This window comes from Calidris pugnax, unplaced genomic scaffold (assembly GCF_001431845.1).
Source record: "Calidris pugnax isolate Ruff unplaced genomic scaffold, ASM143184v1 scaffold25, whole genome shotgun sequence".
NCBI classification, from domain to species: Eukaryota; Metazoa; Chordata; class Aves; order Charadriiformes; family Scolopacidae; genus Calidris; species Calidris pugnax.
In genome coordinates, this window is record NW_015090805.1 from 4,873,359 (window position 1) to 4,892,301 (window position 18,943).

At 43.1% G+C, this 18,943-nt stretch overlaps 1 protein-coding gene across 2 annotated transcripts in view; it reads right to left on the reverse strand.

Moving 5' to 3' along the window:
• IGSF5 (immunoglobulin superfamily member 5) overlaps positions 1–18,943 on the reverse strand; it is a 34,832-nt gene that overhangs the window by 14,868 nt on the left and 1,021 nt on the right. Inside the window, exons 2-6 of one of the 2 annotated variants that reach the window (XM_014938022.1) lie at positions 16,384–16,581; positions 8,952–9,269; positions 7,631–7,939; positions 2,782–2,910; positions 2,158–2,182 (exon numbers count right to left, since the gene is read on the reverse strand). In XM_014938022.1, coding sequence (XP_014793508.1) covers positions 2,158–2,182; positions 2,782–2,910; positions 7,631–7,939; positions 8,952–9,269; positions 16,384–16,441 — 839 coding nt within the window. In that variant the 5' untranslated portion in view covers positions 16,442–16,581. The remainder of the gene's footprint in view (positions 1–2,157; positions 2,183–2,781; positions 2,911–7,630; positions 7,940–8,951; positions 9,270–16,383; positions 16,582–18,943) is intronic. The other variant, XM_014938023.1, reaches the window with a different exon arrangement.

Sequence of the window (18,943 nt, forward strand, 5' to 3'; positions counted from 1 at the left end):
CCAGGTCCCTCTGGATAGCATCCCTTCCCTCCAGCATGTCAACTGCACCACCAAGCTTGGTGTCGTCAGCAAACTTGCTGAGGACGCACTCTATCCCACTGTCCATGTCTCCAACAAAGATGTTAAATAGCACTGGTCCCAATACCAACCCCTGCAGAACACCACTTGTTACTGGACACCACCTGGACATTGAGCCGTTGACTGCCACCCTTTGGGTGCGGCCGTCCAGCCAGCTCCTTATCCACCGAGTGGTCCATCCATTGAATCCATGGCTTTCCAATTTTGAGACCAGGATGTCGTGTGGGACAGTGTCAAATGCTTTGCATAAGTCCAGGTAGATGACATCAGTTGCTCTGCCCTTGTCTACCAAGTCTGTGGCAGTATCATAAAAGGCCACCAAATTTGTCAGGCACGATTTGCCCTTGGTGAAGCCATGTTGGCTGTCTCCAATCACCTCCTTATTTTCCATGTGCCTTAGCAAAGATTTCAGGAGGATCTGCTCCATGATCTTGCCAGGCACAGAGGTGAGACTGACCGGCCTATAGTTCCCTGGGTCTTCTTTGTTCCCTGTTTTGAATATCGGAGTCATGTTCCCTTTTTTCCAAATAGTGGGAACTTCGCCAGACTGCCATGATTTCTCAAATATGATGGAGAGGGGCTTAGCAACTTCATCTGCCAGCTCTCTCAGGACCCGTGGATGGATTTCATCAGGTCCCATGGACTTATGCACCTTCAGGTTCCTTAAGAGGTCACGAGCCTCATCTTCTTGTGCTGTGGGTGGTTCTTGATTCTCCGAGCCCCTGTACTTGCTCTCTGTGACTTGTTCAGTGTGGCCAGGGCTCCTGCTAGTGAAGACTGAGGCAAAAAACTCATTCAGTAGCTCAGCCTTGTCTGCATCCTGGGTGACCAGGTCTCCCGCTTCCCTCCGGAGGGGACCCACAGCTTCCCTCGTCTTACCCTTATCCCTGATATATCTATAGAAGTTCTTTTTGTTATCTTTCACATCCCTGGCTACATTTAGTTCTGCCTGGGCTTTCGCTTGCCTGATCTGGTTTCTGGTGACTCGCACAGTTTCTCTCTATTCTACCCAGTCCATCTTTCCCTGCTTCCACCCTCTATAGGCCTCCCTCTTGGTCCTAAGCTTGCCCAGCAGTTCCCTGCTCATCCGTGCAGGCCTGCCAGCTACTCTGCTCGTCGAATGGGGAGAATGCAGCGTGTGCAGGATTTTTCACAGAATCATAAAATCTCGTTGAATGGGGACAATGCAGCATGTGCAGGATTTTTCACAGAATCATAAAATTGTTCTGGTTGGAAGAGACCTTTAAGAACATCAAGTCCAACCATAAACCTAACGCTGCGAAATCCACCACTAAACCATGTCCCTAAGCGCCACTCTACATGTCTTTTGAATACCCCCAGGGACAGTCACTCAATCACTTCCCTGGGCAGCCTGTTCCAATGCTTGATAACCCCTTCAATGAAGAAAGTTTTCCTAATATCCCTCCTAAACGTCCTCTGGTGCAACTTGAGGCCATTTCCCCTTGTCCTATCATCTGTTAGTTGGGAGAAGACACCAACCCCCACCTCGCTACAACCTCCTTTCGGGTAGGTGCAGAGGGTGACAAGGTCTCCCCTCAGCCTCATTTTCTCTAGGCTAAACACCACCAGATCCCTCAGCCGCTTCTCATAAGGCCTGTCCTCTAAACCCTTCACCAACTGTGTTGCCCTTCTCTGAACACACCCCAGCACCTCAATGTCCCTCCTGTAGTGAGAGGTCCAAAACTGATCCACAATATTTGAGGTGGGGCCTCACCAGTGCCGAGTGCAGGGGGACTGTCACTTCCCTAGTCCTGCTTGCCACACTATTTCTCATACAGGACAGGATTTTGATTCTTTTCTCCCAGTTTATTGTAGAAACAGAGTTCTCAACCTGCCGTGAGCTGTGGCCTTTGCTTTTTGCCCCAAAGGTCAGTCTCCTTCCCTGCATGCTGGCCCTTCCCCTGCTGTGCACACAGAAATGGGCAAGGGCACAGAGCAAGGCAGCACCCACGCATCCTGGCAGTGCTGGACAGTGGGGCATGGAAACTGGGACATCCTTCTCACCACCCTGAAAAAGTTCAGTTAAAAGGAAAAATTCTCCCACCTCATCCAGCTTACCTTATTTCAGTTTGATACGTAGATTCTGGGAGGAAAAAAAAAAAAAAGAAAAGAAAAAAAGAATGCCTTTAAAAGAAAGGAAAATAAAATGTGACCTACTAGAGAGCTCCTCTTAGAGGGTGCACTGTGTTCCAGATACCACATGGTAATCTCTCCTCCCTGTTTACAAAACTGTGTGAGACCATTGTAGAACACCTCACACAGGAACTGGAAATTAGGCACACAGCACTGAAAGTGAAATCCACCACTAAACCATGTCCTTAAGCACCACTCTACATGTCTTTTGAATACCCCCAGGGACAGTCACTCAATCACTTCCCCGGGCAGCCTATTCCAATGCTTGATATAGGAACTAAAAGTCATTCAAAGTTACTCTTGAAAAACATGACCCCCTTGTAGTTAATGTGAATGGCTGACACTGATTACTTTGGAGCCAATTTATAAGAGAAACCGCAAGGTGAAATTAAGGAGCATCTTAACCAGGTCATGGTTAAGAGCAGGATCTGTCTGCTCACACTTCAGCTTATGGGCATTTGCACAGCACCAGAGCTGACACAACTAGGAGATTTATATCTAATTGAAGATACTTTTTTAATATACAGGCCAATTGTGAAGTCCACTTACCTTTTTTCTTTAGACAGCAGCGTACGACAACCACAATAATAATAATCAGAAGAATAATACCAACAAGTGAAAGCACAACTGCAAGTACAATAACCCACGTGCTTCTGCTGTCTTCACTGTAAGCATTTTCTGTTAAATTAAATGGAGAAACATTGCACTATCAGAGCCTCAAAACATCCTTTTCAGAATAACCTTTTCTGTGAGAAGCTATTAACAGCTTGTTGACTATTTAACAAGGAGTCTGTGTTTTCCAAATGTATTTATGGATGATACCCCCAAAATTTAAAATGTTTCCAAATGCAAATTCTTTATTGCAATTGTAACTTCTCCCATATCTACTTCTCTTCTGAAAAACACAGGGTTGGAATCTTCCAACCTAAACTTTAGGCTGGGCCTCCCAACATCTTTTGGAGACATTTGGGGTTGGGGACAGGGGTTAAGATTTGATTTAAATGTCTATACTGCAGATACTAATTGTCTGCTCTTGTCACGGAAAGAAAATAGCTATTTTGGGTTAAAATAGCTATTTTGGGTTAAAAACACACAGCTTTCAAGAAGTGTCCGTTTCTCCCCACTGACCATAGCAAAAGTTTTAGGTGACCATTACAGATTGAGATTTCTAGCCTGTAGATATGATTTTCTGATGAATTCTTTGATTTCTTTCACTGATTTCAGCAGGTGTTTGATTTTGGTAGGTCATCTGTTATCCACTTTTAAAGAACAGCAAAGAGCAAAACCTGTAAAGAGTAGCACTGTTTGGGAATATGCAGCTACTAAACCATCTTCATTACTGACTTTCTCACACTAATTTATTCCTTTGTCTTTGCTGTAATCTACAGAATTAAATGAGGTGATTTAAAGATGATTTAGTGTCTTGCTGAAATGGATTGCTATGACCAAAGAGTTTTCCTACAGAGCTCCCATGTGCACAGAATTTTAAAAATATCTTGTATTTATCGTGTAGCTGGATACAGAAGAAAGGTGTTGGTTCTGATTGTTACATCATCCTGCCCTTTGGTTTTAATCAAGTATTTCAGAAGCACCTCTAACTTGGCTACCCTTTGGAAAACAGCCCCAAATTAATTTTGACAGTTTTTTAGAAACCAGCTTCCAATCCAAATTACAGGTGTGAGACGCATCCAACCATTCTGTCACACTAGGTTTATGATTGTCATTTTCTCATTAGTGGTCCCAGTTAACTACTGCGTGGCCACATTTAGCTGACAGTCTCTGGAAAAGATACCACAGCAATGTGCTGTGCTGTGCAGTGTCAGGGCTACCCCCCTGATTTGTGAACCAGAGTACCTGCTGGTTCACCTATGGCAGGGAATAAAGTAAATCCTTTCTATCTACAACTTTGCCTGGGCATGTGTTTGGGGTTTGGAAGTTTCAGGCTGCAAAGACACAGGACCAGAGCCTCCTACAAAGCTTGCACCTCTGTTAAAAGCCTGCATTCTCCAAAGCTCAGATCATTATGATCAAGCAATTTGTTCCAGTCTTCTCTAATCCTAATGCTCAATCAGCATGTTTTGAATTTCTTCTGACTATTAGAGAAAACAAGCACTCAGTAACTTGCAAACTAGTAGTTAATTCTATGGGCTTTAATCAATTGTGATTACAATTGATTATAAAGTTTTTCATAATATTTTTATCTAGAAGAACTGCAGCAAATCTATTTTATCATATTTCGTTCCATAAAGCATGCCACAGGGATTTCATGATGCCTAAAATACGAAAGACAGCTGCTTAGCTGTAGGGCAATCTTAACCTTACTGTGAAGGGAGGGGCTAAACACACCTGCGCTGGCCCATACCTCCAGGCTGATGGCCACACCAAGGTATTTCACTCCCTATCAGGTTCAGGTTACATGCCAAAAGATCTATGGAGCTGAAGTGAAGAAAGCATTCAACACAAACACACCCAGCACCTCAGCATCGTAGTTTCTCCCCAGGTTTGGAGGATCCAGAAAGAAACTGGAGCTGGGGCCAGCAGGTATGACTATAGAAGCTGCCAGCTCAACATGCAAATAGGGGTGCAAGAGAGGGCCCTAAGGCATGAGGGCATTAAATGCCTTTTAGCCTCCTTATTAAATCTGTGTAAAGTTACATGAGATGCTTAGTGTGGACAAAACCACTTCCTCATTCTATAGGGCCCATCCTCTGCTGCTCTCCAGACATCTGGCTCCTCCCAAAGCTTCTCAAAAATTAACTTGGGCTAAGTATCTGCAGAAAAGAGGATTTCCCCTGGCACGTTCTGGTGACCAAGGAGAAACGAGAGACTGGAAAAAGCTGCACGTCACTTCTTGGACACTTTGGAACTTTCTGGCAAACTTAAAAAGAAGATCAGGCTCATGGCAGATTCCCTACCTTTATCTTGTGCAGGTCAAAGCCCACATGAAATCAAGACTGAAGCTGAAGAGAGCTTGGGCCCAGCTAAGGGACTGCCATAGATTCCATTTCCCGCTAACAGCTCTGTGAATGCTAGGATAACTCCACAGGAGTTCCCAAATGTGGGGCTCAGACAAACACCACTGAGAGGGAGGCAACTCTGGATGAGGAATCACTGACATGAAAATGCATCACGTTGTCTGGAAAGGTCTAAGATTAAGACTGATCTAGAGATGCTGGAAAGTAGGACAGTTGTTTACCAGGAGATGGCTGGCTGAAGGGGGCTCAGATTTTTTGGTTGCAGTTCTTGTGAATAGATAGGTATTGGTTGTGAGTAATTCAATTTCTCAAGCTTTTAAGTGAGGGCTTAAATTGATATTACGGTAGTTTTGGGAAGGACTCCTTAGATGTTTGAAGCTAGTCTCGTTCCTTCCTGACAACACAACAGCTAGCTAAGGCTGAGTCTGTATACAAAAAGTCAGATAAGGTCTGAGATTTCCAGTGTCATATATACATTATATATGTTCCTCTGTCATAAATGCCATGTCTTTATTTCATTCTAATAATTTAAAGTCTTCATGTACTCCTATCCTGACAAATTTTCAGTGTCTGCTGCTGCACAATGATTTTTCCAAAGAGAAATGAATGATGGTCCTATACAATCACTAATTATACACTAATTGTGCTTCATGACATCTGTTTTTCTTTTCTTCTGATTTACAATGAGTAGCTATGGAAACTGAGGGTGGATACCTCAGTGCTTCACAAATGAGTAGGCAGTGTAATTTATTAATTTCCTCAGGATAGTTCTGTTTTGCTTAGTCAGTAATTAGAATCAATGTGAATACAAAAAAGTCCTATTAAGAATGGTGAAATGACCTTTTTCGACTGTATTACAAAGCAAGTACTTCTGAAAAAGGCTTTCTAATAGTGACTCATACTTAAAATACAAGGCACAGTTACTCAACCTCCTCAGTTGTTTTATGTCGAAACTTCTATACCAAACCCCTCATCAATCCACTATAAGAATGTCTTTGTATGTGCTGTGTTCAGCCATTACAGGAGAAGAATCAGTTCATTAAGAGAAGCTGTGAGCAGGATTATAGAAGTTCACGATGCTCACCACATCATAAAAAAGAATGTAGATTCAAGATCTCGCTCTGTGCAGAGAACAGCTGGGGATGCACTGCAAAAAAATCCATATAATCTATGCCTTTCCCCTTCCACAGGATAAGGCTAATCATTGTAAAGTGAAGATCACTGTAACGTGAACTCTGTCATCACAGGAGGCAGTGTACCTATGCCCAGTAACCTCAGCTCCCTGCCATGCAATTAGTGCTTCCAGTTTAGTTTGTCTTGAGACTCCTCTACCTGGCAGTTGAGACACTTGGCTAGTCCTGACAGAGGGATGATTTGGTATTGTCTCCGTCATCAACATTAAACACTGCTAATCCACAGGGAGATACTTCCTTTTACTTGCTCTTACTGTATTGCAGTTTGGAAAAGAAAAACATTTTTCACTGGATTCTGTTGGATTGTGAGGCAGATCTGTAGTCATAGTCCCACTTGCTTTGTTTCCACAGAGCAGATAAAATCACCTTTTTTCCTGATGAACCTCCTAGTACAGTGAATGTGTTAAATTACGGAATTTTATTTTCATAGGATGTCAGTGAGGCCAAAGATCAGCGTCATTACAGAAAATGCTGACGACCTTAGCAAAAATATTTAGGGTTATCAAAGGTCATACTAACTGTTTGTGAGAGATTTGTCCAACAATCCATGCTTGGATTAAGCAACCTTGAATTTCCTAAAATAAAAGGCAATAAAAAGCAACCAAATGCACTGTCCAAAGAATTCCACATATGTTGACGCAGGACATTTTTTACCTTCCTCTAAGATGTGAAAGAGACCATGCCGGGAAGAGGAAAGCAAGCCCAGTGGCTCTTTTATCTAACTAGACTATGGGATACATCCCATAAATATGCAGCTTCTCTTGATGACCTGATTCTTGTTCTGTAAAAAGATTTTCTTATAGCAGATTGGTGATAGGTATACGGTATAGAAGTTCCTACTTATAAATGCTACCATCTGCATGTAGGTACCAGCCTCAGTGCAGCCCTGGGGACGTTACCACTGTACTACAACAGCTCCAACATATATGGTGGATCCATGTAAGGAGACAGTGGCAGATGTACTGCTTCATTTGTCTTGTTCAGTCCTAAGTGTGGTTTATTAGACTTTTACCAGTCTTCTCAGGTATGTGAATTTAACCCTACCTATGTACCAGGCTGTGACTACTCAGTCTGAATACCATTACCTTTGCACATCTCATAGCATTTCATTTGAAAATAAGACTTTTCAAAATAAAACAAAGCAAGTCAAAGCAAAAAGCAACATTCTGAGTATAGGCAGTACAGTACAGGCACTACAGTATAGGCAAAGTACAACAAACATTCACTTACCTAAAGTAGAGTTGACAAAAATACAAGTTACAGATGCGTTCTGGGGGTTAGGGAGTGCTTCTATGTCAGCTAAACAAGTCAAAATCTCAGTGTCCGTCAGGGTCAAAGTAAGGATGCTCAGGGCATCATAGAGGCCATTAGATCCTTGACTTTGCTGGGTAACATACTTCGACTTATCAATGAAAGAATCATTTGTCATCCAGGTAATGTCTGGAGCTGGAGCCCATCCCAAGGCTTCACAAACAATTTCAATTGTTTCGTTCTCTTTTACTGTTAAGGTGCTATTTTTGATGGATAAAGATCCATTAACTGTAGGAGGGAAAAGATGTTATGTTCCTTTAGAATATTTGGCTGCATTGCTTTCCTGCTGATAGCTTTAAAATTTATTATGTTACCCACAAATAGCTCTACCTTGAGATATGAAGTCAAACCCAATCATTATGAACACAGATATAGCACATGCATGATATAATCATGCAGATATTGCAACTTCATGGACACATTGTCCACTATGTCTAAAGCATTAGTCTCATCTTTCAGTACCTTTCTAATAAAAAGCAGGAAATTATACTTTTTAGCTATCCTAATGTATTTCCAACTAAGGGACAACATAATAAAATAAAAGCATTTCTCTCTAACCTTTAAGTACGCTCGGGTTTTATCAGGAAACATTTATGGGTAGATGATGAGATGTTCTCTTTGCATGAAGCATCTCTTTGACAAATGGATAGTGTCTGGTGGTTAGATCTTGCTTTACTGGCTGCAGTCTGTCACTACTGATGCTTCAGTGAGGAAGAAGAGTTCTCATCTACAGGGGCTTGCTAAGCAGGAACTTTTTGTTCCATGGAAATGATAGCTTGCAGCAGTAATCATATGAAGAGTATCACCTGGTGTCTCAAGGGCCTTATGTCTACACACCATTAAATCAAACCCAAATAAGCTGGATGTGTACCGATTCCCGAGTCAGAAAGCAGGAGGGAAATCTAAAGACAGCACACAGGTGTGCACGGGGTAATCCATACTGTTTCTAATAAAAAGATAATTTTTGACTGACTGCTGGTGGGCCTGATATAGCCTTCAGGTAATTTAATGCAATGCAATAAAGAACAGGAAAAAACAAGAGCTGTTATAACCTTTGTCAATGGCACTCAATGTGATTCTGAAACCTGCTTTGACAGTAAAATTAAGACAAGGAGGACAGGAGGCAAAGGATGGCAAATGAGAGCATGTACTCCTTCACAGGGATAATTTGAGTAATTTCTCAGAGGATTCCTTTAAGTGCAGTAAAATAAAACAGCTTTTTACTGGTGGCTATACACACCTTGAACAGAAAGAAATGCAAATTTGCTGTCAGCTTGCTGGACGCTGCACTCAATTTTTCCAGAGTCACTCAGCTGGGTGTTGTGGATGATCAGCTCGGAGGTAAACCCACTGCTACTTGTATAATTTTGTGACGTGAAGCGGTCTGATGTTTCAAAAGCTCCTTGAGAACTGGAGACAGTGAGGACAGGACTTCCATTGGACAGCCAAATGAGAATTATCCATCCTTCCGACACAGTGCAATTAAACCGGGCTTCTGAGCCAGCAAGGACTGTTGCATTAGTAGGGCCATTTATAATAGAGTAACAAAAGGCAAGACCTGGAAGGAATAAAAAGCACGGTCTGTAAATACAAATACACCACCACCACCAAAGGCCTTTGACTTAATTTTCACTGTCAACAGTTTCAGGCTAAGAAGTTAGGCATCCTGGTTCAAGTAGCATTATTTACTAGGAGCGCTGGGGTACTAAGTACTGAGACGTTTGTCAGGACAGGCTCTTGATTCAGCTGAGCTGCACTTCACCTCTGACAGTCGTCAGTACCTGATACTTTCAGGAAAAGATTCTTGTCTCATTTTCTATAATGCCTGTCAGTCAAAGATATGTATGGTGAATTGAAATTGCAACTGAGTAATGTTAATCCCGCAGCAGTAAACAATGCTGCATTGTTATAATGGATTCCCAAGCTGATCATTACAAAGCCAAGAAGTACAAGTTTATATAGATTAAAAGATCTTAACCAGATCAGAGATGGAGATGTACAATGTAGTCTTTCATCTCCAGCTCAGAGTAAAAGGTTTTCTTTAAAGGTGCATTTGATTTTGGATCTCTTCTCCTCCCACTCCAAAATCACCCCACTTTCTCTCTTCAGCAATTCATTAAACAGCTGACTTATCATTTTGCTGAAAGAAAAAAGTTCCACTTTCAAATAGGAAATTAGATGAGTTCTCTAAACTTTAAATAAATAAAGGAGTATGTAACTTGTCCCTTTTCCATAGCTCAGATTGCCACTGATTTTTTGTAGCCCCAGCATACATCCTTCCATCCTTTCCCTTGTTCACCTGCCTCTTCCCTTATTTCTCATGCATACATCACATGTATCCTTCTTCACCTTCTCAGCATTTCTGTTAGCCAGAGCTGCTGTAATTCATGAGTTTTTCTTCTTGAAAGGTAATAAGAATTTTTGGCTACTATTTGTCAGAACTGAAGCTCATTTCTAATGAAGGCATTCCATTTTCCTTTCCTCCTCAACAGACCCAGGACCTTCCGTGGCCCTCAGAGGAACGAACGTGCAGCTGTTGCCCAGGCAGATGGTGGATCCCCCGTGCGTGGGAAGGCAGAAGCACTTGCTTCTGCCGAGCAGAAAGTGAAGGAAGGATGAAGGCAGAGACCTTTTTTTTTTTTCCAAAGCAGCAGCTGTGTCTTCAGTCCCTGAAATAGCCTGGGGAAATAGGTGCAATTTTGAAGCTGGGCAAATCTTAAACTATTTCTCAGAGACAGAGCATCAGATACCCTAGTCTTCCTGAGAGACAAAATTTCAAACTGTAAGAACAACCCAGATTATTTGGCTGATGTCTTAGGGAACAGGGGTTGAGAGAGCAGTGTTGTGTGAAATTAGGAACCTGCTTCTTTGTGTCTTTATTCTTTGTGAATCCCGTTGTATTTTGGCTCAGTTCCCCAGAGCATGCTATGCCCATATGAAGTACGGCAAAGGCAGAGGTACTATCAATGCCTTTCAAGGAGTAGTTGACCAAATGACCATTGACTAATTCAGATTGGAAGTGACTTCAGGAGGTCTCCAATCCAGCCTCCTTGATAAAGTGGGATCACTTCTGAGGTTGGACGTGGTTGTTCATGGCTTTATGCAGTCAGGACTTGAAAACCTCCAAGGACAGAGAGTACACAGCTTCTCTGAGCAACCTGCTCCACTGCCTGACTCTTCTCATTGGGAAAAAAGCTTTTCATTTTGTCCACTCTGAACATCTCTTGTTTCAACATATGCCTGTTGTCTCTTGTCCTATTGCCATTCACCACTGTGAAGAGCCTGGGGAGAATATGCTGTATTGTTTCACTCTAAAGAGATGTTTGATAGTTGTATAAATTGAACCAGAACACAGTTTCAGTCACAGAGTTGCAACCAGACCCTCAGTGAAAGCACCGAGGGCACAGAGTCTGTAATCCCATTGCTCCAATGTCAACATCATTTTCAAATTCCCAGCTCACATTTAATCCTAGGCAGTGTATATCTAACCAGTTTTGTGCCAAGAATTGTTCTTTAATATAAATAGCTCCTCTCTTTCCTCCCACCCGCTGCATAGGTTTACAGACAAGAGCCTTTTCATTCTTTGTTTTGCAGGATTATACAAACTTAGCTCTCCCTGGTCCTTTGTATGATTGACTCTGAGTTCTCTCATGTTTACAAAAACGTTTACAAAAATTTTCCACCTTCCTGGGTTATGTTACCTCTGCCTTGCACCTCATTCTCCAACATATATCTGTGTGTGAACAATAAAACATTAAACAAAAAGCAAACTTAACTTCAACTGATAGTTAATAAAGCCAGATAAGATACAGTACAGCATATTTCTGTTAAATTTTCCAGTAGCGTTTATTCAAAGTTCTCTTCAGACTTGTAAAGTTGAACCAAAATGCTTTAAAACACAAAACAGCTTGAGGATGAACTTAGTAATCAAATCTATGTGCATACCTTAATACCTTGCTTTATAAACAGTTAATCCAACAAAATGCCTAAAAGCCATTTAATCTCCTTTCTATTTGTCACTTTCTGAATGTTAGAGATTGGCCACGTGTCTGTGGATGGGATCATTTACAGAGCTATGAGTTTTCTAATGAACATGCACCAGTGAAGTGCATTCTAGTGAGACCATTTATCACATAATGTGGCCCTCTTCCCTGATATTCAACATCCAGTTGTCATGATTTCTATTCATAACTTATATTACCAGGGTTGAGACACTGTCCTAAGCTCAAATATGACTTTGAATTATCTGTTTTTTCTTGACTCATCATGTAGACAGCCTTTGCAATACTACTCCCTGTTCCTCTATGCTGTCTATACCACATTCATGTGCTGAATTTTTTTATTTTTACACTTTATTTTAATTCTTCTGGACTGCTTGAAGTGGACATAAACAGCTACAATGATGATAGACACAGCCATGAACGAATTTCCTTAGCTTTAACACCAAAATGCATTTACTTGCTCATGAAACAGGAGCTGTAGTACTCATCCACACTATTCGTCTTAAAGCAAACTGGTCTCTGTACATTTGTAACTTATTTCGATGCCTGTGCAAACACTTTACTTTCTTTAGGAGCCGTGGTTTGCCATGGCTCTGAATAAATGATGTGACTTTTAGTACACCGCTGGCTGCTAGTTTATCATTTGCTATGAGATCATGTCTGTGAGTTCCATTTTAGTCTTGAAATTTATCCCTAAACATAAATAACCAGTGATCATCGGCTTTAAAAATACATGGCTACTATTGCTTCTGTTTTCTTCAGACAGTCAGGACAATATAGGCAGGTAGGTATGAGTTATTCCTTCATTTATCTAATATAATATTTTTTTACCAGTCCATAAATATGGTAGGATCTACATCTTCTTCCACCAACCATGCTGGAAAAACAGATGGTTTTTCACTGACTTCTGAAGCTAGGGAACATGTCCGTAAGCCCTATATGGGGATCCTGTGAGTGTCAAGAAGACTGAGGAGTGGGGCATAGCTCAATCTTGCCTCCATTTAGATCTCAGAAAAGCCCCAACCAAAAAAGGAACTTCACGAGCCTCTCCGCCTGCTGCCAAAACATTTTCTGTGGTTTTAACTTTGTGTATTTATCTTTTTGCTTTTATTTTGCATCCTGCAATAGCACGTGGAGTCCTGAACTAACAGTGTGTTCCATTGTCCAACCCATGTACAAACACTGATAAAGTAACTTGTTAAGGTCAAAGAGGACATTCATGACAGAAATGGGATCTAAACCCAGTTACCCGTGCTTTAAGCCAGTACTCTAAGTCCTTTTGCTGGGCCTTGCTTTTTGCAATATGGTTTCATTTACATTCTGCTTTAAAAATACCTTGCAGATGGTTGCTTTTAGATAAATTAAGGCCTCAGGCTAGATTGCCATTGCACTTTACAGGAATTATGTGTTCAGCTCTTAACAGCTGGTTTAACATCTGCTTCCTCACACACAACCAAGAAGAAATCCCACCCAGGCAAATATCATCTTTGCAATAGGAAAACGCTAGGCTGTCTCCATGATACTGCATTACCCTTTCACTTTTGAAGAACAAAGGTGAGTTAGGACACTATATGTTTATAAAGCAGTCACCAGTGGGGAAAGGTAGCTTAAACTGAAAAGCATTGATGGTATTTAAGTTGCTCAGTCTTCCCCAGTAGCATGCAGAGTATATACCAACAACTTTATGAGCTGTTTACTCCTTCCTCTGCCACACAAATTCAGTGTCACATCACTAGGGGTTTTGAAGAAACATAAATGCATCTTGTTCCCTGGGTGATGCCTGCACAGAGGGAGCCTCATTTGCCAAAGAACAGCCCTTGCCCTTCATCACCAGTGCTTTTCTCTTCCCTGTTCGAACTCTAAAGAACCACTTTTTCATGCTGAAGATTTCAGCAACAGGAGCATTCAGATGTGGCTACCTTCTTTTCCCTCGCTCCCTCCTCTCCTCTAATGACTCTGTCTTTCCTTTTTTACAAGTGACCTATTTGAATGCAGTGCAGTGAAAGACAGGATGGACTTATCCTTTTGCCATAATGATTCCTTTTTTTCAGCCTCATTATCGTATTTCAAAATAATCTCCCACTCTATACCCCTATCAGCCTCCTATAAACCCTGCCTTTTATCCTTGTTTTTGCATCTAGTCTATCTTTCTCCCTTCCTTCTCTGCTATTTCTGTTTGGATTTCTACATTTTTTTTATTTCCAATCTGTTTTAAATTCCTTTTTTTTTTCATTCTTTCTTTATTCTCTTGCTCATCCCACCTTGTCTTCTGCCTTCATTGCCCTCATTGCTGGCCAGCAACAGCTCTGCAATAAATTGTTTCGGATTTGGTAAGATTTTTCATCAGGACATCTCAAGTTTATTTCAAAAACCAACAGCCCTGAGACGAGCTTTTGAAAACCAAAATAGGTTAGAGCTTGTCAAAGCCTGCAGAAAAGGACTAGCTTGTTTGCTTATGTTAACAAGACTCTTTAAATGCTTATAAGGATGTTTCTGTTAAGTAATACCAGTCTACTGGTACTCAGCAGCACAGATTTCCACCCACCTGCACGCAAACCTCTCCACAGCCCTCAAGTGCGTCTTCCCATCTCTTCTCTTACTGTTTGACAGCTGTCCCTGGCAGCCTCTCCTGGCTCTGCTGCTGGACTACTCCTCCTCTCCTCCTGCACTATCTCTTGTCTCCAGTGGTGAGGGTCCCCAGGCTGGGAGCATCACAGCACCACAATATCCTGGCAGCAGGCTGGGACCCTGCACTGCGTGTCAGCCCTGCCATCTGCACCGCTATCGCTGCCAAAGGGCATGCTGTGCCTGCCCAGGGGGATGCTCACACCGGCTGTGCCACGCAGCCATCTCGGCAGCCCAGCCACACTGCCCCAGACCTTGCCATTCCTGACACTCCGCGAGCAGCAATACTTCTTTCAAGAGCAACACTTGCCTCTCTGCAAGACACTTTTTCTCTCTGCTTTGGGGTGTGCTCCTGTGGCTGCACCGCACAGCGTGGGCAACGCCTGCTACCCCAGCACAGCTTGTAGGTGGGGCAGTAAAACACCCATCGCGGGCATGCTTGACTAAGAGCCCTAATGAAGGGTTATAGAAAACTTTAAAAACACATAGCACTCTGCTCTGGAGGCAGTGCAAGAAACAGAATAAATTAAAAAGTGAGGCTTCCTCGTTGTAACTCCTCTGTGTTCAAAAACAAGAGATCTAGGGACTTCCTGAGCCAACAATTGCATCTACAGCTTTGGTCTACCCTCCATGATATTTATTTCTAGCATTTTTCAGCTATGTATAATTTGGTATGCCCCATATCCAGTGACCACGAGCTTTACTGTTTAGATACTGTGAAGAAAAGTACATTCTTTGGTTTGCCTTAAATCTTCTTTCTGATAGTTTTACTGGTTGCCACTACTTCTTTTTGTTATGAGACATTGTGAATAACCATTTCACCATTCACCTCCATAATAATTTTAATAAATTTTTACTATTTCTTCTTTTTCACAAGCAGAAAAATACCTCAGTCTAATGAAGGCGTCCTCATACCTTTGATCAACTCTGTGACGCTTTATACCTTTCTCAGAACTAATATGACTTTTTTTGAAATGGAAGGGCTAGCAAAACATCCAGTATCCAAGATATAAGCTTTCTCCAGATTTATATGATGCCAGGTTTCATTGTATTTCCCTTGCTGCGGTGAAATTTTCTCTCTTTTTTAGCGATTTACTCTCTTTCCAAGATCACTACTCTTCTCCCCCACTAGACATCAGTTAAGTGATGCTTTGCATTGAATGTTTTCTGCTCCTTTATTACTTACTCACTTGGCATCGTGACATTTCCTGGCAAATCTTCCTAGTCTCTTTTTGGATCTGGCTGGCCTAAGTAATTCTGCACCACCTGCAAAGTCTGCCACCTCACAGTTCACTCCTCTTCACTAGGTTGTTTCAGAGCTTGTTGAATACCACACATCCTGTCTAACTCCACTGGAACACCATTCTGCTCAGAAAACTCAATGTTTATTCCTGCATTGTTTCCTTTCACCAATTATTAAACCACGACAATACCTGCCCCCTCATCCCACTGCAGCTCCCTGCTCTCAGAGCCTGTTAAAAGCCCAGCTAGACTATAATAAAAAAAATATCAGCCTTGTCTCTGTTATCCAACTAGTCACTTTATATTCACATTTTCTTTAAAGCTCTGCCACCAAGATACCTTTTATCTGAATTCACTTTGAGACTTAGGCATGTGAAATGTAAATTGGAGGCAAACTAGCAAAATTGCATGTATTTCTGGAAGCAAAATCAGCTGCTGGTATTGAGTTCTCTGCAGATGCCCCCTCAGAAACAGTCCCAAACAGAGAGGAAGAAGACAAGTGCAAGGACAGGGAGAATAAGTGGGACATCTCTGCTCACTGGAAGCGAGAGAGGGCAGCCTCCCCATCTCCTCCCCACTCCATCCACTGCTCATCCCTGCACACTGAAGCCCACTCTAAGCTATCAGATCATTGAGGCTTGAAATGCAAGCTTAGCTTAGCCATTTCAAACAGTTTAAATAATCCCCCTCTGGGACTGACTGTTCAATCTGATATCACCAGTAACTGCCATTTACACGGCTTTAAAATTAGTTCACGCATTTTGTCCACAGTGGCTCATTTCATGGGTTATGAATATGTCCTACCTGGTAGCGAGGCAGTTAAGATGAGAGGAAGTAAAATGAATTTCTGGAACCTCTCCATTGGAGCATTCTCTCCTGGTCCCTAAGGCAGAAAGCCACCAGCAGTCACTGCATACTTGAAGCTGAAGGACAGAACTTATCGAAAAACTCGGTAATGTGCTGCTGCTTTGCTTCCTGTGATAAAATGTGACTTCATGTGACCTGTATTACCAACAAAAGGAGAAGATTAAATGCAGGAGGGTTTGGAAGGAGAGCAGTATATTTTCTCAAAACAACTATTTCAAAAGAAGTAGAGGAGCTTTTTTTCAGCAGAGAAGCCTCCCACTATGGACCTTGCATCTCTTGCGCTCTTAGTCCCTCCTGGTTATTACAACTCCACTGTTTCAGGACTGACTGTGTCATGGGAGCTCCATCTGCATCATTAAAGTTAATCATGACCAGCTGGGAAAAATAATTCTCCAAGCTGCCCTCAACTGCATGTGTATTGTGCGTGAGATGACCATGCTGCCAGCGGTGTCCTGGCAGACTAATGAACCCTGTTCTCCATCACTTACCGTCATGCAGGGCAACTGCACAGGGCGCCAGACACTACCCTGGAGTTGGAGGGGCCCAGACCTCTGTTCAGAGGGGTTGTTACCCCACCTTGGGAAGCTATTGCCTCTTGTGCCAGGCAGCCTTCAGGTAGGCAAGTGGGAATACATCCCAATGCACCATTACGCCCAAAAGCGTTTTTTCTGTGTACTTTGCTTCGATACCAGCATTCCTATTCATACATTTCCAGGGAGAGCCTGGTACCACCATGGCTGTAGCAGTCCTGTCAGGCCCTCACTGCACAGGGGCCACCTTAGCTGGGAGGAACGGCTCCTGCCACCCTTGGTTCTGCTTCCCACCTGCCCTGGGGCAAGGATGAGAAACACCAAATCTCCTCCCAGCTCCCCGGACTGGGCACTTAGAAACGCTGCTGGTGCAAAGAGGGTCTTCAGAATTATTCCTCTGAAACTGAGAGTGCCTCTTACACCCAAAATAAAACACCAACAGCTCTCCACCTTAGTCAGAGATAAGATACAGAGCTTGGGTGGGAGCCATCACCTTGCTTCTCCATTCTCTGCTTTTCCAGGGTTTGTGATTCACTTGTGTGATATTATTCTCCTCCCCCTCAAAATATGTGGGAGAGAGTTTGACAGCGCTGCTTGGTTTACAAACTTCTCAGCTGGGAAACTGAAGCTTGCTTTCATGAAAGGGATATGGGCCAGAGCATGCAGTTTTGTGGTCAGCCCAAATTTCTTGCCAGAAGTGTTTTTGATTTCAGGAGCGTTCTTTGTGGCAGCTCTGTGCAATGCATAAATAAGAGTAACACCTCAGAGACACCCTGAGTTTCCTGTACCTTTTTTTAACCGCCCTTTCGCTGAAACCGAAACCACACTAAGGCGAAAAACACAAAAGCCCTGGACCAGCTGTTTTGCCGCCCTTAAGCAAGCAGTTAATTTTGCATTTTTGTGCAAAGACCTTGCATTAACTCCCAGCAGAGCTTCTATGAAAGCAGCGGTGGTGGGATGGCACGGGGGTGGGTGGCAGTACCTCTCATGGAGCATTGCGCAGGAGGAATGTCCCGCACCCAGACCTTCCCTGCTTTGCTGTCTTTCCAAACATGTTCAGCTGCAGCACCAAGTCATACCGGAGCTCTGTTCACTGCTTGATGCTTTAAGCAGGGGGTTTTGCTGGGTTTCCTGCAGCAGTTGTGACCTGGCCGGCTCGGCTTGACTGGCAGCTTGCCCCGCATTTTCCCGTTTTGCAAGCTTTCAGTTTACCTTGAGAACTTAGGGGATGGCCCTGACAACTAATTGACGTTTTAAGCCAAACCTGTGGGCTGATTTCTCCACCTCTGTGTTGGGGGGAGAGTTGGGGGGAGGGGAGTAGTTTGTAGACTTATTTGGATTTTGCCCGGGGCGTTTTGAAAGGTTTTGGTTTTTTCTCACTTCCAGGTTTGGTGCACAGAGGCGTCCCCAGCAAGGCAGCTGGGACAGGAGGGTCCCCGAGCAGGGCTGGGAGGGATTTCTCCCTGCCCTGTCACTGTGATAGCTCTCAGTACATACACAAACCAGTCAGTGGGTTTGGAGACTTCGTATTTTCTATCATACGAAGCGAAGCAGCCCAAGTAAAGCACCAGGAAACAAATCCAAAAAGTCAGGGCCGTGTCGTTTTCCAGGAAGCCGCGATCCCAGGCAGGATCTGCAGGGCTGGAGGCTGCCTCCCCAGCCCGGGCAGCAGCCCTCACACCTCCCCTTACAAATCCAGCTGCACCAACGCAGGCTGAGCCCAGTGAAGCTTTATGGAGAAGGATAAACTTGCTAGAATCTTATGCCCAAATTCAGGCCAAAATCAGTAAATAGCTTGAGGTGAAGTAAAGTGAGAAGGGAAAGGAAGGGATCTGTAACGTTTTGTTTTGCTTCATTTCAAAAGGGACTTTAAAAGGGACAGGAAATATTACCCGATCCCTGGATGAAACAGGATATTTTGGCTGATGATGGATTAAATACGGGGGGGGGGGGGGGGGGGGGGGTGG